General features: G+C 42.2%; 1 protein-coding gene across 4 annotated transcripts in view; it reads left to right on the top strand.

Moving 5' to 3' along the window:
• The window catches only part of CEP112 (centrosomal protein 112), a gene marked incomplete at its 3' end in the record, with an annotated part of 302,148 nt that overhangs the window by 213,294 nt on the left and 61,069 nt on the right, over nucleotides 1-27,785 (top strand). For all 4 annotated transcript variants that reach the window (XM_083355444.1, XM_083355442.1, XM_083355443.1 and 1 more), the window contains one exon: nucleotides 7,512-7,661. In XM_083355444.1, coding sequence (XP_083211570.1) covers nucleotides 7,512-7,661 — 150 coding nt within the window. The remainder of the gene's footprint in view (nucleotides 1-7,511; nucleotides 7,662-27,785) is intronic.

The following is a 27,785-nucleotide window of genomic DNA, read 5'->3' as shown; positions in this document are numbered from 1 at the left end:
GAGTGATGTCTTTCCGATGTTGCCTGTGGACCTCCACGGATCTGATATTGGAGGCACGTCTGATCCTTCCTGGCAAGCCAGAGGGGATTCCAGTCCATGCCTTAATTGACTCTGGGGCCACTACAAATTTTATGGACTCAGCATTGGTGGCCAAAGGGGCTGTTCCCCAGTGCCCGGTGGATCCGCCCATGTTAGTGGAGACTATCGATGGTCGAGTGCTCCTGTCTGGGCCAATTACGGCCGCCATGTAACCATTATGTATGGCCATCAGTTCCCATGTGGAGGCCATCCAGTTCTATATCACCTCAGATCTGCATTTCCCCGTGGTCTTGGGACTGACGTGGCTCCGGGCGCATGACCCACAGATCTATTGGTCACAGAACTTGGTCACCTTCCCAAGCTTGCAGTGCAGGGACCACTCCCGCCATATCTGTGCCGGCCAGGTGGAGGGTTCCCCAGGGGTTTCCTTGCCTTCCGAACTGTCCGACTTTGCTGATGTGTTCAGCGAGACAGAGGCAGATCAATTACCCCTGCACAGGCCCTATGACTGCCCCATTGATTTAGTCCCTGATGCGCCTCTCCAGTGGGGCATTTGTACTCCATGTCGGACCCCGAGTTGGCTGCATTGCGGGACTTTCTGGAGAAGAATTTGGCTTGCGGTTTCATCCGGCCCTCGTCCTCGGCAGTGTCTGCACCCGTGCTCTTTGTCAAAAAGAAGTCCGGCAAATTGCGGCTTTGCTGCGATTATAGGAAACTCAACGCCATCACGGTGTGCAATTGTTACCCATTGCCCCACATCCCCGAACTCTTGGACCAACTCCAGGAGGCTAAGATCTTCACGAAACTGGACCTGCGTGGAGCTTACAACCTCGTCAGGGTTCGGCCGGGTGATGAGTGGAAGACGGCGTTTGGTACTCGCTATGGACATTTTGAGTACACGGTGATGCTGTTTGGCCTGACCAATGCCCCCACCGTGTTTCAGCATTTCATGAACGACATTTTCCGGGATTTGTTGGATCAGTTTGTCGTGATCTACTTGGACGACATCCTGATCTACTCCCCGTTGCGTGAGGTGCACCATCAGCATCTCCATCAGGTCCTGCAGCGACTCCGAGAACATCGGCTGTTTGCCAAGTTGGAGAAGTGCCAGTTCTACCAGGTGACCATCGATTTCCTGGGTCACCGCATTTCTCCTGAGGGCATCGCCATGGAGCCGAGTAAGGTTGGGTCTTTGCAGAGTTGGCAACCCCCGCGTTGCGTGAAGGATGTTCAGCGACTTCTTGGGTTCACCAACTATTACCGAACTTTCATCCCTGGGTTTGCTGCCTTGACAGCCCCCCTCACCCGGCTCCTGCAGAAGAAGACTCGGTTCCAGTGGAACGCTCCAGAACAATGGGCTTTCCAGACTTTGAAGGAAGCCTTCATGAAGGCGCCCATCTTGAAGCATCCTGACCCGCAACGGCCATTTGTTGTGGAGGCGGACGCCTCCAACATTGCCATTGGGGCGGTGTTACTCCAGGCAACGACGCCCAGCGGTACCCTCTTCCCTTGCGCGTACCATTCACGAAAACTGAACCCTTCGGAGTGCAATTATACAATCTGGGAGAAGGAGCTGCTGGCCATCAAAGCGGCGTTCGAGGCCTGGAGGCATCATCTGGAGGGAGCGCGGCATCAAATCGAGGTCCGGACGGACCATAAGAATTTAGAAAGCCTGCATACCACTCAGAATTTGAACCAATGCCAGATCTGGTGGTCTCTTTTCTTTGCGAGGTTCGACTTCCGAGTTTGGTACATACCTAGCGGGCACAATCAAAGAGCGGATGCTCTGTCCAGGAAGCCCGAATATTCCCGAGTGGAAGACAAGCTTCTGCCCAGGACAGTGATCCCCGTTGAGTCTTTTGCTGCGGTGCGGGAGCCGGTTGATATACGGGCTCGGATCCGGGAGGCACAGCAGCAGGAGGTGTGGGTGGCTCAGCGGAAGGAGGTGGGGCCAGATTCTCCTTGGACGGTCACGGATGGACTCTTGTATTATCGTGACTGGCTCTACGTTCCGGGAGGGCCACTCAGGGGACTCATCCTCAGCCAGTGTCACGATAACCTGGCGGTGGGGCATTTTGGCCTGTTCAAGACCCTGAACCTTGTCTCCCGTACCTTCTGGTGGCCCCGAGTCCGACACGACGTCCAGTCCTATGTCACCTCCTGCATCCCATGCAGGCAGGCCAAGTCAGTGACAGGGGCCCCGCCTGGATTACTGCAGCCCTTGCCGACACCCAAAAGACCCTGGGGGGCTGTGTCCATGAACTTCTTGATGGATTTACCCCCATCCTCTGGTTTTACGACAGTGTATGTGGTGGTGGACATGCTGACCAAGATGGCGCACTTCATCCCCTGTCGCGGCTTACCATCAGACCGCGCTACTAGTCGTATGTTCATTCAGCAGGTGTTTTGGCTGCACGGCCCGTCTCTGATGGGGGGCCCAGTTTACAGCCCGCTTCTGGCAGGAGTTGATGCATGCGTTGGATATCAAGATTTGCCTCTCGTCCGCGCACCATCCTCAAACTGATGGGGGAACCGAGAAGGTCATCGGTATCCTGGAACAATATCTGCGCTGCTACGTCAATCTGCAGCAAAACAATTGGGTGGACTATCTGGCCATAGCTGAGTTTGCATTTAACAATTCGCAGCACACCTCCACACAGATGACACCGTTCTTGGCCAATGTGGGATATCACCCCCGGTTTTTCCTCCTTTCTCCCGTGGACCCACCGGAGCCGGCAGCGAACGACTTCATGGCAGAGTTACAGGTGATCCATCGATTGGTGCGACGTCAGTTAGAGAAGGCCAAGGCTGATTACAAAAGGTTTGCTGATCGGTCAAGGCGGGATACGCCTCCACTATCAGTGGGAGATCGGGTCTGGTTGTCCACCAGGAACCTACCGTCAACACAGCCGGTGAGAAAGTTAGATCACCGATATTTAGGACCGTTCCCAATCGAGGCTGTCATCAATCCGGTCACCTATCGCTTAACTCTGCCACGTTCCCTGTGCGTGCACCCAGTTTTTCATCGGTCTCTGTTGGTCCCCGAGCAACCAGCCTGTCCACTCCGCCGAGCGGAACCTCCCCCATCAGGACCTCATGATGGAGACAGCACCCCCGAGTACGAGGTCGCCAGCATCAGGGACTCCCGTTGGCTGAAAGGTCGTTTCCAGTATCTGATTGAATGGAAAGGCTACGGACCAGAGGACTTCACCTGGGAGGACGCAACCGCCATTCATGCCCCTGCTTTGGTGTCCGCTTTTCATGAACAATTTCCATCCCAACCGCATCTGGATTGGCAGACCCAGGGGAAGGGCCCTGTGGTGCGGGATAGTGTTGTGATTCAGGGTCAGCCTGTGGGTTCGGCAGTTGTGTCGGACGACTCAGAGGAGGAGGAGGGGGGTGTTGAAGAGCTTGCTGAGGGGGTTGGAGAGCTTGCTGATGAGAGCCCTCAGCCAGGCCCCTCCCACCTGGTCACGATGGAGACCCAGATGTGTGAGCCTGACAGCGTGGATGAAGATGACCCACAGCTGGCCCTGTTCAAGGACGCCCGATGCAGGAGGCAGTCAATCAGGAGTAAACAGAGGAAGGCAATGGGGCACCTCGGAAGGAGGCAGAGAGAAGCCACGCCCTGAACTGTATAAAAGGGGAATGCGTGGGAGGGCTGGTTTGCTGAAGGCAACCGTTTGAATAGCTCCTGTTTCATGGTTCATGTCTTGTTTGCTTTTGTATCCATAAATTTGGTAGGCTTAGTTCCAGCCTCTTGCCTTCTTGTAAAAGGGGTTGTCCCTGCTTTTTCTGCAGGGCTGGTAGCAGGCTGGTACAGAACAGTCATGGGCTACTTGTATTGCAATGCACTCTACATGTGGCTAGCCTTGAAGAGTATTCAGAAACTACTATTCGTACAGAAAGCCACACAGGCAGGTCTAGATACCTCTAAGCTGGCACATATTAACACCTCTATTGCATGAGCTGTACTGATTGCCAGTTTGCTTTCAGGTCCAATTCAAATAACCAACCAAGTGTTGGTTATTAAGCCCTTCATGACATGGGGCCAGGTTATCTGAGGAACTGTCTTGCTTCAGTGGCTTGAGGGCAGAAGGGCCTTGCTACGGATCCCGTTGGTCAAGGAATTCTAGCTTGTGGGATCCAGGAGAAGAGCCATTTCTGCCATGACCCCTGCCTTTGGAACATCTTTCCACTAGAAGTGAGATCTGCTTCCACCGTCTTGGCCTTCTAAAAGGCCCTGAAGACATGGCGCTGGTGGATGGCTTGGGCCACCGATGGGAATGCTTTGTGCTAAAGGTGGTTCTGAAGTAATAGAGGAGATCCCACTTCCCTATTGCTTGTGCACTTGGTTCTTAGTTTTATTTAATTCTTCTTAATTTTAATGTTTTTGTATTTGCTTTTATTGTATTGCACTGTAAGCTGTCCAGATAGTGCTTTGGATAGTGAGAAGGGTGGCATATAAATTTAATAAATAAAAATAAATAAAAATTAAGTAAATGAAAGTTTCATGAACCAGGATTCCCATGCAAATCTTGTGGAATTTCAGTGATCATGAGAATAGTGAGAAATCAGCCCAGAACTACATGGGAGGATCTTGTCAATGATCTCAAGGCAACTGGGACCACCGTCACCAAGAAAACAATTGGTAACACACTACACCATGAAGGATTGAAATCCTGCAGCACCTGCAATGTCCCCCTGCTCAAGAAAGCACATGTACAGGCCCACCTGAAGTTTACCAATGACGTCTGAATGATTCAGAGGAGAACTGGGTGAAAGTGTTGTGGTCAGAGGAAACCAAAATCGAGCTTTTTGGCATCAGCTCAACTTGCCATGTTAAGAAGAGGAGGAATACTGCCTATGACCCCAAGAACATCATCTGCACCGCAAACATGGAGGTGGAAACATTATGCTTTGGGGGTGTTTTTCTGCTAAGGGGACAGGACAACTTCACCGCATCAAGGGGATGATGGATGGTGCCATGTACCATCAAATCTTGGATGAGTACCTCCTTCCCTCAGCCAGTCTCCAGACCTTAATCCCATAGAAAATCTGTGGAGGAAGCTGAAGTTTTGAGCTGCCAAACGTCATCCTCGAAACCTTAATGACTTGGAAAGGATCTGCAAAGAGAGTGGGACAAAATCCCTCCTGAGAAGTGTGCAAACTTGGTGGCCAACTACAAGAAATGCCTGATCTCTGTGATTGCCAACAAGGGTTTTGCCACCAAGTACTAAGTCATGTTTTGCGAAGGGGTCAAATACTTATTTCACTCATTAAAATGCAAATCAATTTATAACTTTTTTGAAATGCATTTTTCTGGATTTTTTGTTGTTGTTCTGTCTCTCACTGTTAAACCTACCATTAAAATTATAGACTAATCATTTCTTTGTCAGTGGGCCAACCTACAAAATCAGCAGGGGATCAAATAATTTTTTCCCTCACTGTAGCACATTGATTTGTGCTTCTTAGATTGTAAGCCGCCCTGAGTCTTCGGAGAAGGGCGGGATATAAATGGGATTAAAAATAATAATAATAATATTTTTTCACTCACTGTAGTTGATTAATTCGAGAGTGCTGGCTCCTGCCTGAGGCAATGTACACTGTGATTGGTTGTTGTAGAGGGGGAGTTTCCCTGTTTTCCCACCTTTTTCTTCTGGGTGCCCTGTATGCTCTGATTTTACCTCATGATGCTCCTGTTTGCCTGACTATCTTGTTTGCTGTAAATATAGATGTAAAACATATTTACTTATATAAAACTGCAAGTTTGTGTCATCCTCAAAACTTGTGTGATTTTCCTAAAAGTGGTTAAGGTACTAGACAGAAAACAGGAAAATATGTTCTAGTGCTGCCTTGGGCAAGAAAGCCAGCTGAGTGACTTTGGACCAGTCCTTCTCTCCCATTCCAACCCACCTTCCAGGATTGTTATTGCGAGAAAAATAGAATAAGGAAAGAATATTGTGTCTGTTTTCTGCCTTGAGTTATAAATAAATAAATGGGTACCTTCCAACTTCTTACTTGTCCTCATAAGCATTCTGAATTTTTGATTTTTACTTTAGCTTTTACTTTGGCCAGAATTGATGCATTATTCTTTGCTTTTTTGTTAAGAGTTTTACAAAAATGCCCCATCAAAACAGCATGCATGCCTCTGTGAGGATGACTCAGTCTGTTCCATTTTTTTTGCTTTATCAACAACAGTGTTTTTTCAAATTTGGCAGCGCCCAGAATTTCCCAGTTAAGTTGATTTTTCTTATCCTGCTGCTGTTAACGTAATTTTTTTGTGAATGTTGTGTCCATGTAGGCAGCGTTATGGTTGTGCGCTTGTATCCTTGGGTTGCTCAGTTTTTCCTTATAATTGAAGAACTATACTACTTTTTTCTTTTATCTGTTTCTGTTTATAGATGTGTGTATGTGCTCATATACACTGATTTGGTTTAAATCCCACTAAATCCCACTACAAACAGCAAACTACCCTGTTCATAGTGAAGAGACTTGCATGTTTGCTAGTTCAGAGAAAGGCTGTCTTCAGTCTAGTATACACAGATATATTAGTTGCAAACTGAAACCCTTTTCATCTCAATAAATGTGGTAAATTCTTTCCTGTTAAATAAAGTTTTAATCATTCACAATCAGTTGATTATGTAAAGAGTACAAAGTACAATTCTTTATGTTAATCTTTCCAGATTAAACAGGAATATAACCTTACAAGAAAAATCTCAGTTTATCATTTGGGGATGGTGGCAGCAATATTTTAAAGAATATTTATTAATGTAGATTAAGATTATCCACTCCTGACCAAATAAACTAAGGTTTCACTATTTCCCTCAAGAAAAGAATCTCAGCTATAAAAAAAATCCCAGTAATGGTTTGGGAAGGAAAGAATGCCCACCAAAGATGTAATAAAGAGACTGAAATGAATGCTACTTTAGGGCAGTGCTAAATATACACTATGTAGTTCAGGGCAGGTAGAAGAGATTACTGGGGAAAATTTGCTTGTAAATGGCTGAATGTATTGATAACTAGTCTCATGCAAAAAAGGCAGACTGGTTATACTATACAGTAGTATAATGTACGATAATATACATTTTCATTCTTTGGTGATTAATTCAATATTCTATTTGCTGCATTTCTCAGTATACATGCAGAAGCATTTCAGACTGTCAGTTTTCAAACAGTAAAGTGGAAAATTGGAATCCTATATTTGCTGTTTTTCACATAACAAGTGTGCTTTGTTCTGGTATGCAAATTACTGAGGAACTTTCATAGTGGAAAATTTTCTCCTAAATGTTTTTGTTAGCAGTTTATGCTATTCCAAACTCAATGTTTCTTTTCTCTCTGTAGAATTTTCTGCTTGCTGGCATGTAACAGTTGAGTTTGGCAACTCAAATTCTTGTGTCAATGATAAATACATTGCAAAATGTATAACTTCTTTCTGTTGCAATAGTTTTAGCATGCTGTTTTCTTTTTAGATCATAGCTGAACTTAAGACAACCATTTCCTCTCTGACAGAGGAAAGCAACCAGCGGCAACTTGCTGGAGAAAGGCGTCTGCAAGATGTTTTACAAAAGTTTGAAGATGAGAAACAGCAGCTGATTAGAGATAATGACACAGCAATCAAGGTAATCTGGGGCTTTGAGTCAATTATGCTGCCAGCTGTTTGAGTATAATTAAAAGTTTTGAAAATATTGTCTGTGGCCTTAAAAATGCATGTTGAAGTTACGCTTTTATAGAAGTCAGCAATTCTTTTTCTCTACAAATTTCATATAAAATACGCTTGTTATTTCTGTTGTGTTTTAGATGCATTGTGAATGCTAAAAAATACAGTGAATGAAAATTTCTAAGCACATTAGATGGTTAATTTAAAAATATCCATTGCTTGCCTTCTTTGTGGGATTTAACAAAATTCATTCACGTTTCCTTAAACACACGCTTGAATATGTGGTTCATTTACAGTTTGAAATATTCAGCATATGAAAAGTTACGTTTTTGTGCTTCCTTACCAAATTTCATAAACATGAATAGTAAGAGCTAGAATAAAGGGGGGTGGGTTTCATCCTTGTATCAGAGTTGGACTCTAACTGGGTCTTCTTGAAGTATCTGAGTCAGGGTTTGGCTGTGTTAATGTAGGAATTTAATCTAGTGATCTTCAGAAAAAAATGAATAGATTCTAAGAGCTCTTTTAATGTGTCCAGCTGTGCATTAGTACCCTGTCCCTGTTTGTTAGTCATGGACACCCATCACATGACATGTAGTTCGGTCCAAGTGATGGTGACTTCATTCTTGATTAAGGATCCTTGATTAATTTGTATTTTGTACTTAGTTTGGGATTGATAATTATATCCATCCATGACTATTCCATGTCTTAGAAATTTTCTTTGCCACCATATCTTTTCTAACTGAAGTGGGGCCTATTCAATTGGCAACTGGTGGACCCAATTGGATTTCAGAAGCAACTTGGGTTTTACCCCAAAGCTCTGGTGCATGGATTGGTGGAAGTCTTGGTCATTGCTTGTAATGAGCATGTGATAGGCATGTGGATTGGGTCATACCAGTGTGGACTCTTTTTGTTTATGGATCATATAAAGTTTCATGATTTTCTAAGGAACTGTAGAAGATGAAGCGATACAGTGATGCCTAGAACATTGCTAGTGAAAGATGAAAAGCCAACCAAGCACAGATAAGAGCCTTTATTATGATGTACTTTGTAGCAATAAGGGCAGCAAAGCAAATGTATTTCTCTGCTCTTATCACATCTGCAGATAGCCAACCAGCAGTCTTGTTTCAGATTGCCATGTCCCTCCTTGGGAAGGAAGAGCCATGAAAGCTCTTGCAGAGCAATTTTGGAGAATATATTGTACTCATCATCTGTCAGAGAAAGTCAGTTTATTTCACTTGTTGATGGTGCTGGCTGGACAAATCCTTTAGGAAGTGACCTCTGGGAGGAGTTTGAGCCAATCAGTGAGCCTGGTTAGTTATGTTCTGGACTTATGCCCCTCCTGGTTGGTCAAGGACTCCTGAGTGTCCAAACAATGGTTAATGCCTCTTTGCAGGAGTGGATGGTTCCACCAGCTTCAAAGGAGTTGGTGGTGGACTCCCTACTCAAGAGGGCCCTGGATGAAATGAATTACCTGGATCCTTTTCAGTCTGGATTCAATTTGAATTTTAATACAAAGGTGGCATTGGTCACACTTGTGAATGACCTATCATCAGCTCTCCAAGGTAGACTAATCTTGAAACCAAAGATAAATGAGCTAATTCTACTTTTATTATAAGGTTATAGTAACAGACTCTTGCATGCTATTTCATCTGACTCATTGCTTGAAAACTTTGGCAGTCTGGATGGGGAGGAACTAGCTCCAGCTCAACTCCGGCAAGATGGAGTGGTTTTGAGTCATTGGGTCTTTCTTTGTTATCTCTGACATTCAGTGATGTAACACTTCCACAGGCAGTGGCTGTGAGACTTGCAGCTTCTGCTTGGGAAGCAGGTGGAAACTGTGGCTAGGAGGCTTTTGTACACAATATGCCTTGTACACCAATTGCACCCTTTTCTAGACAGGAGGCCTTGCTCACAGTTACTCATGCCTTGGTCATTTCCTGGTGGACTATTGCATACACCATTTTATTATTGGCCATTTGGTGAACGCTGTACTGAATATTTCTCTTGCTTGATGAATGGTAGATATTGTTCTCTAATCCTATATAGAATTCAAAATGTTCAAATGTCATAGAGACAAAAATGAAAACTATACTAAGATGAATTGAGGATCTCTTTCTAGTGTTAGAAGGGGGCTTCAAACTATAATGAATATTTCGTTTCCTCTCTTCTGTCCTAAATTTCCAGTGTTTTCACATTAGTCCAGGTTTCTCCAAACTCTTCAATATTTTAAATTTGTTATCTTGATGTGAAGTTCCTACATAGTTGAAGGACCCCAGTTTTACATATGAAAACAAGTTTCATAATCAAAACAGGATATTTATGACATTCCATACTTGAAACATTTCAAAATTAAAAGTTACATCATGCTTTAAAATTCACTTCTTAATGGTTTGTTGAATAGCTGTTGTTGATGCATTTAGGCTTAAAGGTTCAGCAAAAGATTGTAAATTGCATACTATCAGAAATTTCATGATTGCTTTATTTTCATTGTTACATTGCATTCAACTTCTAATAACAGAAATCCTGAAATATTCCAGGACATATGAGACAAGATCAAAACTTTGATCAATTTCACTGGGTTCAGGCTGATGTCAAAAACCAGCCAAGAACACACAAAGCTGAGTTGTAGGCAAAAGCATGATCAAGTTCCAGTACAGAAGTCAAGCAAAGGATTCATTATTGACTGCCAAATTCAGAGTAGTAAGCAGAACAACGTTGTCAGATCCAGACATATGTCAGGGTTTCCAGGATGTCAGGTGAAGCTTAGAGTTGAAGAAGGGCTGTCCAGAATATGCTTCAGTGTTTGATTGCTTTCAGACAAGACAAGAAAATAAGGGCTCCTGGCCCTTATTTAAATTGGTAACATCCTAAATGTTGGTTGAAAAATTGGACTACTCAAAAGTAATGATCTATCCCCAAGTTAACCACTATTTTCAAAGTGCTCTTCCAAAAAATTTGACAGCTTGAATCTTAGTACTGATGATTTTGCTTTCATACAGTAGGGATAGTTACATGGAGAACTCCATCAGCTCTTTCTTTACTTAACCTTCTGCTCCTCCTTTCCCTCAGAAGAGAACTAAACCTGTTTTATTCCTATCCTTTTATAAAGTAAAAACATTTCATTTGCAAGCCCACTGTTATATTATTATTTAAAGCTAATTTATCTTGTAGGAAATCTTTGTCTCTTTTATCTACTTACTACGGTAATAGTTGGCTTTTCAAATGCCTATTTGGAAGCACCAGTAAATAACAGTAAATGTAATAGTGCTCTAAATACCTCTTAATTTCCATATGATATTTGTTCTTTTAAAAAAGATCTAGTATAAAACTTTTTAATTGGTTTTAACAGTGATTGTAATGCATCTATTGTATACAAGTGTGTTGGCTATCATTATGTGCTCCACAAGCAAGCCTTTGTTACTCTTTTAAAAAGCATGTTGGGGAAAAAAATGTTGCATGTTTTTGAACTCTTTATAACACCTGCCTCCAATTGTGTTATAAGTATTTTGTTTGTTTGCTTATGGCTTGTATATCTCAATTCAGAGAGGGGGCACCATTGCACTAAAAGTGAAAGGGAACAAATTTTAATATTTGTACTATTCATTACATGACTCAAGTATAATTTGTGAATAGTTCTGGTATGATCGTTTACTGGATCTTAAGTCAAAAGATGAACAGTGTCTTTAAACATCTAACAATTTAAGAATATTGTTTGTGAATATGCTTTGCCAGACACATGTCAGAATGATGTAGATTGCAAGGTTCAAGCTCATGACATTAACCAAGATTATGACACAATCTGTGGTCCAGTTGAGCCCTTAGTACAACAGCTTCTTGTCTCAATTTCAGCTGGATCATTCAGAGAAGCTTTCAGCCTTCAGAGTTGAAACAGAAGAGCAAATAAGTACATAGAGTCATTGGCTTCACTACAATGGCATCTGGAAGTCAACATTTCTAATAGAATCTTCATTTCAGAATGAGTTCCTTGTAAGACCTAGATGACAGTATAAACAATCATTTAATGCCCTCCATTAAAGTTTACTAGTTTAATATTGTTGACCATATAACAGTATTAAGTGAAATGTACTGGTTCAACTATCAACAATAAAGGAACAATAAACTTTAATGGTGGATTAACCATCAGCAGTAAAGGAACAAGCAGTCAAGAAATATGCCACGAACTATCATCTCAAAATTATACTGCCAGAATTTGAAAGTGCAGTGATACATTCAAATAATAATAATCAAGGGTAGAAGCAACTAAGTGGTAACAATTAAGTGTTAAGCTTTTTTTAGATTCATGTATGCATGTATTTTATATGAAAATATCTGAAGAAGTAAACTAAAACAAATAGCCTCCCTCTTTCCAGAAATATCATGTCATCCTCAAACTTCTTCGAGTCCTCCAAGGCTTTTTGAAAAAGAGCTCCCAGCAACAAAATGTTTTCAACCTCAGTTCTTTCAATGGATTTCAGATGACATTGACTTTCTAGGATTTGAGGCAGGAAAAGGACAGGGCTAGAAGATGGGATTTTTAATGTAGAAATGAGACAGTGCTTAAAAAGACCTCTACACTGATACCTCTAAATGTCAGCTGGCTCTTTAGAGAATAGAGAGTTGGTTTTCAAGCATCCCCCATATGCCTACATATTATCAATGCCACCCTGGTTCATTATTCAACCAATTCCATTGTTTCATGATTATTTTATTTTTTTGAAAACTTGTGCCTTAAAAGGACCAACTGTGAAATAGTAGACATTTCTTTTTCATTTAATGTCAGAGATTGAGTCCTTGTCAAACAAGGCTTTTTATGTCTTCCATAAGGGTGGTGATGCCTGGCTTTTTTTTTTCTCTTCATACTCTTCAAGCTGCTTCTACACATTACAGAATGTGTTTCATTCTTTCCAGGGCTATTTTTATTCCTGAGCAGAAGGCACACATTGAGTGCTTATGCTATGTGAGGTGTTCTGCTTAGATTGTTCTGGAATATTATGACTTTCATTAAACCATCTCTGGGAAGGCATGTGTCAAACCCCCACCGTTCCAGATGCCTGACAAATGTGTATTAGCCTTTCAGTTGTTAAGAATGTTGCATATCACATAATTATTGCCTCTGTGTTACTGAGACTTGTTGGCTTTGCAGTAATGAAGATGAGGTTACTCCTTGGAGGATGCAGAGAACACATTTGTGTAGGTATCCATGTAGTTTTTATAAATATACCATAAATAGCCACCTCTGGCTAAAAGGAGCATTTGGCAAGAGAGTGAGACAAGCAGTGCTGCCAACTTGGACTGTGGCTGAGTTTATACAACTTAGCTGTGACAATTGCTTTCCTGCACTTCAGAAAAAGCGGGGGGGGGATTGTAAATGCTTATTCTTGGAAGGGGCAAGGGTAAGCAGTAATGGCACTCTATTTTTGGTAAATCATAAAAATTCACTTATGCAAGTCAGAAAACTGGTGCTCACTGAGATGCCCTACTTGCAGTCATTTCCTCCCTTTTCCTCTGACTATTTTTTAAGGAAATGTATTTTAGAAATAAGCAATGGGTTGGCTTAGTTTGCCAAGCAGAGGCTAGGTAGTTAAGCATCTATCGGTAGCCTAGCAACTTGACTTTCATAATCCTTTTCCCCCCTGCATATCGTATAATCTCTGAGTTTCTGAAAAAATACTTTTTATTTTTTTGCATTCTAAAACAACAATATTATATTTTTTCATTTTTTTCTGCTATAATTTTGTATAATAAGCAATCATAGAATTGTATCAAATTTTAGCTAAATTTAGGTCAGTTAAAGCAGTTTAAATCTTGTTATTTAATATTCTATTTCCAATACACAATTGTTTAAGGAAAACCACCAATTTAACTTAAATGTTCATGAAAACTTAATAATTAAGCTGCCCTTTCTGAAATGTTAAGCTATAAATTTACTAGTTGAGGCTTCTATTAATATATTACAGTAAACATAACTTCCTCCAATAGCAAAGGAGAGTATATTTCATTGAAGCTACTTACACTTGCTTTAGTAGGCAGGGCCAAACTTATGTACAATGTAGCTATGGGGGAAAAGGTGACTTCTAGTTCTTGTCCTATCCAGTTTTGATGTGAAAGCTATAAATAGACACTCCTCTACTTTAATTTTATATCCTTATGTGATAAGTTTAAGAAAAGATAGACTCTTTCTTTCTAGCATCCAAAAGTTATCCTCTGCAGGACCTGGTCAGATACATACACCAAGCTAAATTCTATGACTTATTGGAAATGGTAAAACAAGTTTGTGTTTTGTCCCATCAATGAAGCAGCCATTTGTTTAACAATTATCCTTGGGAATCAACTGTGATAGTTCCCTGTGAAACAGCAACATGGACCTCAAAGGAAGGAGCCCGTTGGGTCAGCAGGATTGCTTGGGGAATCTGGATTGTGTAGTCTATGATAGCACTGTTGTAGTGGTATGTGAGAAAGAACTTGAGAGATGGTGTAAAGAAATGCCTGAGGAGCAATCAGATAAGAGAGAGGTTATCCCACAACTGCATGATAGATGGAGAAAGAGATTTAGAAGGGATCCTCCCTAATTTCTCAAGTTGTAAAGGAGATGGTGGGAGATTTGTACTTTCTAACTTGCAAGATTCTGTTAATGTAGCTTTACAATAAAATAGCTCATCTGGTTGTGTTTCATGTTTGGACTACCTGGGAAGGCTGACATCTTGAACCTATTATATATAATTCCCAAATCCTGGACAATCAGATTCTGAGCATGCAACTGGTCAGTTGGGAGAATCTAAATCCTGTTCATTTGTGAGGAATCATCATACTCCTTTGGCTGAAAGTCTTCATCTGTATAGTTACTTCTGTTTCTACAGTTCATATTTGAGATTTTCACATCATGGCAGTTGGATTCAGTTGTTAGAATCTAGAGCTGGAAGAAAGGAATTTTCCCCAGAACATTTTTGCCCAGTTATATCAATATCACTAGAGAATCAATTTGCATCTCTAGTCAACTATGAGATCAGTCCCTCTTTTCGCAGTTTATCAATGTAAGGGCAATAGGGTCTGCCATATAATCCTTTGAATTCTATTGATAACCACAGTCATGTAACAATTCTATTGACAACCACATGCAACAAACAGGCAATTCCATTTGGTACTTCTGTTCTGGTCCCAGAGATCTTTTTTAACATCAAGTTTTAACTTAGTAAATTTGTCAACAAACAGTCCTCTTCTACTATTTCTGTCACAGGGCTGGCTAATAGTTTGTATATTATATATATAATCATCATATATATCATTTATATGTCATCTAGACCAGTGATGGCAAAACTTTTAGACACTGAGTGCCCAAAAACCACACCACCCCCTCCCCACCCTCTCCGTCCCCACCCCTGCCCCGCCTCTGCTCCACCCGGTCTGCCCCATGCCACTCCCCACCCACCTGCAGGGCCACCTACTGCCTCCATGGCCTGCCACAGATCACCCAGGTGGCCCTGCGTGCCATGGACGCCACGCCTTCCATCTGCGCACCACAGCATTATCTGCGCACAATGGGGCGCAAGGGCGGAGTCTTGTCCCTGCTGCCCGGTTGCCATGTCCTTGGCTGCACTGCTCTGTGCGGGCTGCACCCGGGGGCAATTCTCCAGGGGGGCTGCTGGTGAGGAGAGGGCCACGGCAGGAGACAGGGCTGGGGTGACAGCGTGCGTGCCCACAGAGAGGGCTCTGAGTGCTGCCTTGCATGTGTGCCATAGGTTCGCCACCACTGATCTAGACTTTCTAAGACTTAAGGTTATTTACAGTCAAATCAAAACTGAACAGATAAAAACTGTCCAGTTCAAAAACTAAGATATCCCTTCCCCATCAGCATTCAAACATCCTGTGGAAAGTAAGCCATCAGTGACTTCTTGAAATCCAAGTAGTTGAGTTATTCTGCATCTTTGAAGGCAAGATATTCCAGACTGTGAGGACAGCCACTAAGAAGCTTGTGGAAAAGCTCCCACTGCTCTCCCTTCAGACAATAAGGATAACTGGAACATCAGTGAAATTGAAAAGGCTCACCTTGCTATGGCCTCAACCTGCTGTTCTAGCAAGACCTTCTCTAGTCTCCTCTAGGGTGATAATGACCCCTATCCAGATTCAACATTGGAAATGGAATTGAGCTAGATTGATCATCAATAAATAGTAGCTCCTTTTTGCAGCTTGTTTTGATCCATGCAAGCCCTCCCAGATTTCAGGGACAGAGGCAGGAGTTTGGCAATGTCCTTTGTCCAGAGAGAGGCAGGGATCTATAGCTGGCTACTGTCAGCATATTGATTATAACTCATATAATCTTTGAACATGAACCGTGAATCTGGTAGAAAGAGGATATATCATTAAAAGAAACCAAACTACTTTATTTGATTGAGAACTTGGAGGTACAGGTGGAACTAGGTAACATCATCAGTGTGAGTGTGGAGTTTGCTGCCTGTTTACTCTATATGTAGTAGCTTGCTCTGCCAGTTTTGGTGATGTAGTTTCCACCTTAGTGATTCCTTGATCAAAATATTGGTGGACAGGCAGCAAAGGCTGTAAAGAGCTCCTCCAAAAGTAAAAGCTTTCTTTTATTTGATTTTAACTTTTTAACCCCTTTTAACACTGCATTTTAACCTACCCATTTTGCCCTATTTTTAACCCATTTTTAACCTATTTTTAAATCTGTTTTAACCCTTGGTTGACTTTTTGTAATAGTCAAAGACTTTTTATAAAGGATATATACTGGAGAGACTACCATTGTTTTACCTACATTTTAACAACTCTACAAGCCAGGATTACCAAGAATGAGGAAAAGGAGAAAGAGACAGCATGCCACTGAAGCAGCAGAAAATGGAAGATTTCGCTGCAAATAGACAGCCTGCTCCAGTAAGTAACTCATCTGTATGTGACTCATTGGAATGGGATTTACAAACTGAACTTGAAAGCAAACAGCATATAGAACACTTTAAACATCATGTCATGGAATGTAGCCGGGTGTTGTTGTTTCAGAGGCCTTAATCACTCTGATCCTCTGAAAGGTAAAGATATTATATTGGTGCAAGAGACTTGGACTATTGATGAACTGCTTAATGGCTATTATTCATATAAGCTGGAAGCAAGGCCAGGCAGAGGCCCAGGGAGACTGAAAGGAGGGCTGGGTATATTTATTTCTACCAACCTTAGAGCAGAGTCCACACTTATTACCCCTTTAAACCATTCAGCTATGGCCCTTCTCCTCAAGTGGGACTCAGTCCTGCTTTTCATAATTAATGTTTATCTCCCTCCTTCACTAAGAAAAGCTAAAATCACTGCTGTATGGCTGGAGTTGGAACAACACTACGTTAATAAACAAGTCACGGAACACCCAAATGCCAGGGAGGAGACTTTAATGCCAGATTGGGACCAGATGATTATACATTATTCATGAAACATCATCAATACCCACCATCGGATGTCCCTATACAAACCAACGCCCCCCTCATATGACTGTCTAAAGACATTAGAGCTAACTATGCTGGCCTCTGTCTTGCCAAGTTGGCAAATAAATTTAACTTCTTCATATCTAACAGCTCATGGCTTGTAACTATCCTGGCGAGTTTACATTCATGGCAGGGTCCAAAGCTAGCACCATTGACTACATCTTATTTTCTATGGATTTAGTACATTATATAGAAAATTTTGAAGTCCTGCCTTACCTAGAAAGTAATCATCTTCCTCTGTGTATATACATGAAGCCTTTTATCAGGCAGATACCCGCCAAGGACCATTTTATCCCTGCAATCTCTATAGCCGGCCTAACAAGATGTTGGGTCAAATGGACCCAACAACTTGATCAAAAGGTAAGGAGAGCCCTAACAAATCCACGCAGCCTTTATATCAGCCAATCTGACTCAATATTTATTAGAATTATATAAAAGTTTAGCTTATAAGCTACAACCATTATTAGCACATGACCGAAATTTCTCAGTTAAGAGGTCCTGTACCACCTCCAAACCATGGTTTGATAAGGATTGCGTAGAAGCCAAGAAAGCCCTTAACTTGGCATACAAGCAGTACAAAAGCAAGACTGGATATGGCAATAAAGCAATTCTTAAAAAGTTACTTACACTTAAAAAACAATTCAAGCAATTGATTGCATTCAAGAAGAGACAAGACACAAGGTCTTCCTGGGAACAGCTCATCGTGGCAGCAAAGCAAAAGAACTCTTCTTTATTTTGGCATCTAATAACTTGCCACTCTGAAAGAATCTATACCCCATTAGACTGTCATATATCTCCTATAACCTGGGAACTCCATTTTCGGAGAATGAATGAAGACCCCTCCAATGAGAGCACAAGGTCTATAATGAAGGATTTACCTCAGTGGCCTCCAGTTTCAGAGTCTGAAATTAAATCCCTCATTGGCCAACTCAGGATCGGGAAGGCACCAGGAGCTGATTTCATTTCGGCCAAATTACTAAAGAATAATATGGAGTGGTGGATACCCATCCTGGCAGCGCTATTCACCTATATTGAATCCACCGGCCATGTCCCAGAGGATTGGGGCTTGGCAATTGTGGTCCCAATTTATAAAAAGTGAAGGAGAGACAACCCTGCCAACTACAGACCAATAAGTCTGCTAAATATAATCAGCAAACTTTATGCCAAACACCTTCAAGTTAAATTAAAGGAGTGGCTGGATCTTGAGAACCTGATTGCCGAAGAACAAGCCGGGTTTAGAGAGGGGAGAGGCACCATAGATCAGTGCTTAGTTCCTCATCATTTGATTAAAAAATATGCATCAAATAGACCTGTATTATTATACGTTGCCTTTATAGATCTTAAGGCAGCTTTTGACACGGTTACAAGGACTAAGCTATGGGAGAAGCTGGAAGCTGCCTCAATTGATCACAGACTCCTCCATCTGTTATGTGCCTTAGATACCAAAACATCGCTCAAGGTGAGGTGTAATATGCAAGGGTCTCTCTGGAGGTCAGTTGAAACTCAAAAGGGGTTTAAACAGGGGTGCATTTTGGCCCCCTTGCTCTTCAATTTTTACATAAATGATATGGTAAAATGGTTAAATAATTGATCAGCGAATGCCATTGTTAAATTTTTTTGCACAAAGAGAGGACACTATTTTCCAGCTGCAATTAAGCTCTTTCTGGCCAAGTCACTAGCACAGCTACTCTACGGGTCCTTCCTCGGACCCTCAGCTTCGTGTTCTACACCACTGGAAAGAGTTCAATCCAAACTTATCAGAACAATTCTCCAGATGCCGCGCTGTGTCCCAAATGCACTTCTGTGCCTGGAGACATGATTGATAAAAGTAGAAGCAAGAATCTGTATAGCTTCCTTAAACATCTGGCTAAGACTTAATTGCTTTCCGCAAGGCCTTGCTCCATTAATTCTACAAGATAAATTCTCCTCTTCATGGATCAAGGCAGTCGGAGTCCAACCTTGCCAAACTAGGCTTCTCATCAGCCTCAATTCTCAAATTGGACTACGACCAAGCAAAACAAACCGTGCGTCAAAGAGTAAAGGACATCAAGAGGCAAGCGGACTTAGGTATAGCTCCGCTGTTTCTGGCTCCAGACTCTATTAGATACGTGGTTATACCTGCCAGGTATCTTAGTCAGTTGGAGTCAGTAAACCACTGGAAAGCATTCTCGCTTGCACGGTGTCATGCATTTCCATCAGCCGTCCTGTACGGCAAGTATAAAAAGACACCACTGTCTGAAAGTCTCTGCTCCTGTGGCTCAGGAGAGGTGGAGACCATTGGACATGTACTCCTTCGATGTTCCTTCTACAGAGCCATTCAGAAAAACCATATCCTCCCCATAATTGACAGGTATCCTGGTTGTTCGGAAAGCATTTATCTCCAGTGGTTGCTTAAGGATGAGCAGGCAGTTGTCACGGCGCAGGTGGCTAGATTCTGTGCAGCAGCATTGGGGATTCGCCAGAAACATAAATAATCATTTTAGATCTTATTTAATAATCTTTTGTAATTAATTTTATTATGTGTTTTATCCAGTTTTAGACTATACTCAATATATTTTTATTGTCAGGTCAGTATGATTCAGTTTTTCTGAAGCTAGCTAGTTTTTGATATACTGTCTGTAAAACTAGGCAGACCTTGGTCACCCATTGATTACATCATTAATTGTAATATATTGCTATGTCCTCTTGTGATAGTTCTGTTTAGTTTTGTTTTATTTGAATGTTTATGTGTTGGCCTTTGGCTGTAATAAATTGATTTATTTATTGATTGAGAACTTCATTTTATTTTAACATTCTGGGTTTTCTAAAATTATTATTCAACTATGTCTTTCAACTGAAAATAGTATTTGAAAATACAGCATTTTATGAACCAGTCTACACTAAAAAAAATGACTTCAAATGTTTGGCCAATTGGGCAACTATGAAAAAGTTGAGTCTAAGCACTTTATAATACTTCCAGCATTTTTATGAAACAAAGAACTCATTTTCTCATAACTGGCTTTGCTCACTGCTGTTTCTCTTGGCTTTTCATACCTCAGTACATTAAAAATCCATACATGACCAGTATCAAAGTTATACATTAGAAGTCTTACACCTGGCAGGTTTTGGTGCTTACCTAGCCAGCTTGGTATAGTGCAGGGGTCGGCAACCTAAAAAAGAAAAAGAGCCACTGGGAACCGGTTCCATCACAAATTAAAAAAAGAGGGAGCCGCGTGCGTGTGTCCATGCACGCGCATGCGCAAAAAGGTTTTTTGCGCATGCGCGGACGCACGCGGCTGCCATTTTTTTAAAAATGAGATGGAACCGGTTCCCGGTTGCCCGATGGCGACGGCCCGTCTGCAAAGCTGCCGCTTTCGGCAGCTTTGCAGACGGGCCGTGGCAGCTTCCTCAAAGAGCGGCGCCCCTGCCCATTCCGAGAGGTGCGCGCGCACCTCTCCGAACGACCGGAGGTGCGCGCGTACCTCCGCGCGAATGGGCAGCGGTGCCGCTCTTTCAGGAAGCCCGCCGCGGCCCGTCTGTGAAGCTGCCGAAAGCGGCAGCTTAGCAGACGGGCCGCAGCAGCTTCCGCAAAGAGCGGCGCCCCTGCCCATTCCGAGAGGTGCGCGCGCACCTCTCCGAACGACCGGAGTTGCGCGCGCACCTCCCCAAACCTTTGGGGAGGTGCGCGCATACCTCCGTGCGAAGGGGCAGCGGCGCCGCTCTTTAAGGAAGCTGCCGAAAGCGTGGAGTTGTCGTTGTTGTTGTTTTCCCAGCAGTTACGTCCCCCAACTGTTGCAGCAGTACAAAGCCTGCCTTCCCGACCGACGACACGCGGCCGACGCCCCAAGGGACTTTAGCGAGGAAACTGAGGAAAGTTCGTTGCGCGGCTGCCCCTCCCCCCACCCCCGCCGGCCTCCTCTCCTCTCCTGCCGCTCGAGACGGGACGGGAAGCCCCGCCCGCTCAGCTTCTCAAACTTAATTTCCAACGGGCAACTTCGACTTCCGCTTCGGGGGGGGGGAAGCGCCCGGCCGAGTTTGCGCAGGGAGCCCGCCAGCGCGCGCTGCTGCGCACGAGTCTTTCCTCCCCCCTCCCCCCCCACCACCACTCCCAACTCCCGCCCGTCTCGAGAGTCTATAGGCGGGGGAGTTTTCCAAGCACCGGAAACTTGTCCGAAAGTTCCGAGAAGCAAAAAAAAAAAAAAAAACACAACCTCCCCCGCCCCACCCCGTTGCCAGAGGCGGCGTTTTTACGGGTTCGGCGTCGCTCGGAGTGAAGTGGCGTGAGGGAGTGAGTGAGGGAGGGGGCCATGTCCGGCGCCTCCAACGTAGCCGCTATGAAGAAAGTGGTGCAACAGCTGCGGCTCGAGGCCAGCGTGAGCCGCGTGAAGGTGAGCCCCGGAGTGGGGCGGAGACCCAAGGCCGCCCGCTCGCTCGCCGGCCCGTCGGAGCGCCTCGGCCGCCATTTGCGCACCTCGGGGGAGAAGGCTGCGTGGGCGCTCAGTTTACGGCAGTTTACGAAAGCGGCAGCTTCCTGAAAGAGCGGCACCGCTGCCCGTTCGCGCGGAGGTACGTGCGCACCTCCCCAAAGGTTTGGGGAGCTGCGCGCGCACCTCCGGTCGTTCGGAGAGGTGCGCGCGCACCTCTCGGAATGGGCAGGGGCGCCGCTCTTTGCGGAAGCTGCCGCGGCCCGTCTGCTAAGCTGCCGCTTTCGGCAGCTTCACAGACGGGCCGCGGCAGCTTCCTCAAAGAGCGGCACCGCTGCCCATTCGCGCGGAGGTACGCGCGCACCTCTCCAAAGGTTTGGGGAGGTGCACGCGCACCTCCGCCCATTCGGGGAGGTGCGCGTGCACCTCTCCAAACGGGCGGTGCCACTCTCCATTTGGAGAGGTGCGCGCGCACCACTGCCCGTTGGAAGAGGTGCGCGCGCACCGGGCGGCTGGGAGCCGCAAGAGGCGGCTCAAAGAGTGGTATAGTGTGGTATAGTGGCTAAGGCATGAGACTAGAAACTAGGAGACTGTTAAGTTCTAATCTGGCCTTGGGCACAAAGGCAGTTGGGTGACCTTGAGTAGTCACTTTCTCTCAGCCCTAGGAAGGGGCCAATGGCAAATCTTGCCAGGAAAATTACAGGAACTTGTCCAAGCAGTTTCTGAGAATCAGATATGATTGAACATAAGAAATAAAATATTGAATTTGATTGTGGTTTTACTTGTATCTTTGATTGTGTTTTAAAATTGTATTTTTACTTTCAGTTAGATTTGTAGTTTATTTTATGTGGCAGTATTTAAGCTATTTCCAAGTCAAATGAGCTAAAAATAATTTGGAGGGGGAGGCAAAGTTTAATGAGTATTGGAGATTTTGTTGGTTTCAGAATATAGTCTAAAAATGAGATCCCAGGAATCTATTTCATAAGACTGGAAGATTCCATATTCAAAAGTTTGGGGCTTCCTAGAAAAGGCTTTGAAAAATCAGTCTCTGCCTTTTCCAACTCCAAGTATTGCAAAAGTTATGTAGGCTGTCCAGTTGTCAGTCTTTGTTCTGCTTCCAGAGACTCTTTGGAATTATTCCTGTCTTCCTTTTCTGTTATGGAACGGTGTTGACTTGGAAGTTTTACCAGCACTGTAGGAGGAAACACAATATTAGCAAATTTCATTCAACTGCAAAAATTTATGGGAGCTTCTTGGCATTTTCAGAAGAGCAGAAAAATGTTTACCTCTTTGTAGCAAAATTAATAACATCTAGTTTTCACAGTTTGCTGCAATAATGCAAATGTTACATTTGAGACCTTAGCACAGATTCTAAAGTCAAATGATCATTTTTCAATGATGATAATAAGATTGAATATGAATCCAATAAATTAAAAAAACAAAGCATAATATCAGAGTTCTGCTAGAATCCCAGAATGTTAAACTTGTGAAAAACTAGGGGATAATTTGAAGGTATGATAAATAATGACACTGCTAAGGAACTGGTTCTGAAACCAGTTTTAAAATTACCAGTTATCCTGTTTACTTCTGATAGATTGGAAATAAGCTTTAAAGTACTCTGACTAGCAGATATAATGTCCATTGCCAAATAGCATTTTACTATCATAAATGACCCAATCTTGGTGCTCTCCAAAGCAAATGAGCAGATTGCATACCCGAAAGTGACAATAGCGCAAAGTACCAGTATGACTTATATTCACAAAATTTTAGGTTTGGAATTATCCTTTTTCTCAGGGTCTCTTATATTCAATTCCTGCATAAAAAATAGTACATATGAAGTAGAAGGGAGCAGTCTTTCATATAATACACAATTCATTTATATAATTCACTCTCCTTAGATGTAATACTATCTGCTACAGGGATACCTTTAAAAGGAGTGAGAAATATTCATAGAGAATATAGGGATATAGAAATTCCATGCCTAGAGTTTGCATACAGTGAAATATTGGTGGTTATTGGAAGGGATGTAGTTAGAGGACTGCAAGCATGAAAAAGAGGATGCTATTGTCTATTTTTTTTCTTGTATCTGTACTTTCTCTTGCCTGGTCCCTTTCCTAAGTATGCTTTTTATTAAACCACTGCTAACTTTAGGCCAAGTTAGGTATCACAGCTATCATTATTTCCAAATGTAGGTCTCTGCTATCATCTATGAAACTTGAAGTTTTTAGCATGTTGCTTCAATACATTATTAGTAGTATTAATCTATACTACTAGTATACTACTATCCCAGTATAGACCTGGGATAGGCAGATGTGGATATCCGTTTGATGGTATGACAGATATCGTCGCAGGATGGAAACAGTTTATTTATTTATTTATTTATTTGATTTGATTTGATTTGATTTGATTTGATTTGTATACTGCCCTTCTCCCGAAGGATTCAGGGCGGTGAACAGGGACATAAATATCAAAATACCCAAAATACAGAAATTAAAAACAAATTAAACCCTAGTGCCCAAATGCAGAAAATAAATTACATTAAAACAATAATTAAAACAAAACCCATCAGACCAGGCCGGCTTGTACAAACAAATAGGTTTTTAGGTCGCGTCGGAAGGAGCGAAGGTCGGGAGCCATCCAGAGCTCAACCAGTAAACGGTTCCACAGGCAGGCACACCCACAGAATACGCCCTCCCCCTGGGGGTCACCAGATGGCATTCTCCGAGCGGCGGCACCCTGAGGAGGCCCTCTGTGGGAGCGCACTGGGCAGAGGGAAGTTGATGCTGGTAAGGCCGCTTTTTGCAATTGACTAATGGTGAATTTGTCAATGCTAAAGGCATTCAAGTGGTGCTCCAGTTGTTTTGGGATTGTACCCAAGGCGCCTATTACTATTGCTACTACCCTTGCTTGCCTTTGCCACAGTCTTTATTTCTATTTGTAGGTCTTTGTATTTTGTTTTCTTCTCCAGCTCTTTCATTATTGTTGTGGTTGTTATTTTGCATTGTGCCCATGAATGCAAGCATGATCCAAAGGTTAAAAGCACTATATTACCAATTTTTATTATAGTAAAACTTTATTTTGTTAAAGGACACGATTATCATTCTATATGTTCTGTATACACTATCTTCCTATGTCATACCGGTTAGACTACTGCAACGCTCTCTACATGGGGCTGCCCTTGAGGACCACTTGGAGGCTTCAGCTGGTGCAAAATGCAGCTGCGCGAGTAGTAATGGGAGTTTCCTGATACTCTCATGTAACACCTCTTCTCCGCAAGCTGCATTGGCTTCCAATTCTCCTCCGGGTGAGATTCAGGGTGCTGGTGATGACCTATAAAGCCCTAAATGGCATGGGTCTGGATTATATCAGGGAGCACCTGCTGCCAGCATCAGCCTCCCAGCGTCCTGTGCGCTCCCACAGGGAGGGCCTCCTTAGGGTTCCGCCAGTTAGGGAATGCCGACGGATGGTTCCAAGGGGGAGGGCATTCTCTGTGGGCGTGCCTGCCCTATGGAATGAACTGCCGGTAGAACTTCGGACTGCCCCAGACCTTCGCTCGTTTCGCCGGGACCTTAAAACTTGGTTGTTTGATCTTGCTGGCCTGGACTGAGGAGGTTTTAATTTAATTTTAATTTTTATTTTATTTTAATTTAATTTTTATTTTTATTTTAATTTTTATTTGTTTCATTGTGGGCTAGTCTTATTTAATTATATTTTAAAGTGTACTTATTTGTATTGTTTTAACTCGCCCTGTAAACTGCCCTGAGTCCTTCGGGAATAGGGCGGTATATAAAATCAAATAAATAAATAAATACCGGGCTGCCCCCAAGTCTCTGATGAATTTAGTTAACTGAATTAGTGGTAACTTTAGCCTGGCTATTTATTTTTGTATAATTAGGATAAACAGAAAGAGTGCATTGCTAAATCATTTAAATAAATCAGTCTTTCATTAAAAAAATGTATATTTCCATAAAATATAGGAGAAAGTGCCTTGGCTTGCTCCATGAATGAGATAAAACTCTAAATATTACATTCTGCCCTAAAATTAATTGCTCCAATTCAACTAACTTCTTTTTTAACTAAAGTCCATTTTGAAAAAATAGTTTACTGTTACTCCCTGCAAAACAAGCAAGACAGTTTAAGATAACTTTTAGAGAAGATTTTTAATTGTTTCTAATCTTGACATATTTCTTTTTATATTTGTTTTGAGCTCAAATAATCAGCAATAAAGATTATTGTGAATCAGTTTAAAATGGCCACATCAAACACTGCTACTTATTAGTTCTATAATGCTCCCTTTTCTTGTTCCATGTAACTGCTTGCATTTTCCAACCCAATTTCATGTAGCTGCTATTTTTGATTCTAATATCCATGGTACTCATGAGGAGGATAAATATTGTTAATATTCCTTCTCTTTTTATCTATAGATCTCAGCCTTCAAAAAACTTCAGACATTTGTGCTAACAAATATTGGCCTCAGTACTTCTTTCGTTATCTTTTAGAAAACAGAAAAACAAATTAGACATAAATCAATAATACCAGAGATATGGTGTATCGGTCCGGGGTAGCTGTATATTCCAGAGTAGCTTTTTTTTTTAAATGCCCAAAAACAAATTCATTTCCTCTAGCTTTAGTAAAAATGTAGATCTGCCCTTTATAGAACTCAGATTTGTTGTGTTTTTCTTTCTAAATTTAATATAATTCATGTCCTTTCAATTCCCCTGAGTAAAAACAGCAATTACTGGAGCCAGTGTAATAATTTTAACAGTATCAGTAGGTTCTAATTGTCTGCATACCTGGTGACATTCTTCACCACTAGTCTCTACCAAGCCTTGAGTGTTTAGCTCATATCTGATATTATGTGTTTCCTTCGTTTCACTGTAATACTGAATAGTAATTGACCACATTTGGTGAAAAGACTGGAAGCCAGAAAAGAACACAGGGAAAAGCAGGTGATTGATGTTTTGAGATAATCAGTGCTTTTTTTGTAAAAGAAAAAGGTGCCGGAACTCACACATCATACAACCCGCCTTGCCTACCCTACAAGGTTCCATCCAAAAAAGGTGCCGGAACTCCGTTCTGAGAGTTCTATGAGAAAAAAAGCCCTGGAGATAATAGTATAGCTTGAGTTACCAATATGAATGCACTGTATTTGGTGGAAGTATTGCCTTCCATGTCTTCATGCCTCCTTTCTTTGCCCTTCTGTTTCCTGTCTAGTCCTCATAAACAATTTAAGATAATCCTAATTTGCAACTGGAGTTTGGTAATGATGCAAACTTGGCCTTACCACCTCCATCCAAAACCATCACTTTGTGTTGCTACCTTTTTATCTTCTGCTTCTTAAATTAGTGTCTTTACTTTCCAAGACTGCTGAATGAAGTGTTTTATGTTTTTGAAGTCAGATTTCGAGATACAAATGCTCCTAAACTATATCACACCATTATTCCATTCTTTCTTTCATTGGCACTAGTATCTCTATAAAAAGCCACATTTTTTTTCTTTTTTCCTTTTTTGGGAAGGGGGTTATGTAATAATTTGAAAGCACTGACATTCTCTGCTTTTTTTGTGCAATTCTAATGAGAGTAGGATGGTATACAGCTGCACAAATGAAAAACTTGTGGTGCTTTAAAAGTTGATCTGTTTTCTATTGGTTTTAATGCTTTTGCATTTATAAGGGTTCAGCTACAGCTAAAAATGGAATAATAAAAAAGTGAAGGAAAATTAAAGGAGCCTGTCTTATAGAAGTGAGCTGAGTAAAGCGTTGCAATGACTCACTATAAACTGATCAAACACTATTCCAGTGCATTGACAATTAAATATTTTCTACCTGTATAAGGAATTTTTAGTTATAGTGAGATGGAGTGAAAAAGCCACTAGCTTCAGCAATTATAATTGTTTGTTTTAGAATTTGACAAATTAATTGATAACTTGTATGTGCTCTATGTTTGTGGAACCGTTACAGCAGTTAGAAATAATTATACAGTAAACACCAATTTGCTAGCTGAAGGCCATAAGGAATTAAGACAGTGGCAACCATTTTAAATAATGTTATTAACAAGCACTATGGTGATTAGACATGATGTTACCTGATTTGTTAATTAAATGTCTGCAAGAAAACAACCAATCTCAGAGAGCACCAAGGACCCAAAGTTCAACCTGAGTTACAAGTTACATTTTATCAACTGATTATTTTAGCAAAAGTCTAGGTTT

This window comes from Vipera ursinii, assembly GCF_947247035.1.
Source record: "Vipera ursinii genome assembly, chromosome: 2".
NCBI classification, from domain to species: domain Eukaryota; kingdom Metazoa; phylum Chordata; class Lepidosauria; order Squamata; family Viperidae; genus Vipera; species Vipera ursinii.
Note: the sequence above shows the minus strand (reverse complement) of the source record. Positions and strands in the feature narration are given on the sequence as shown.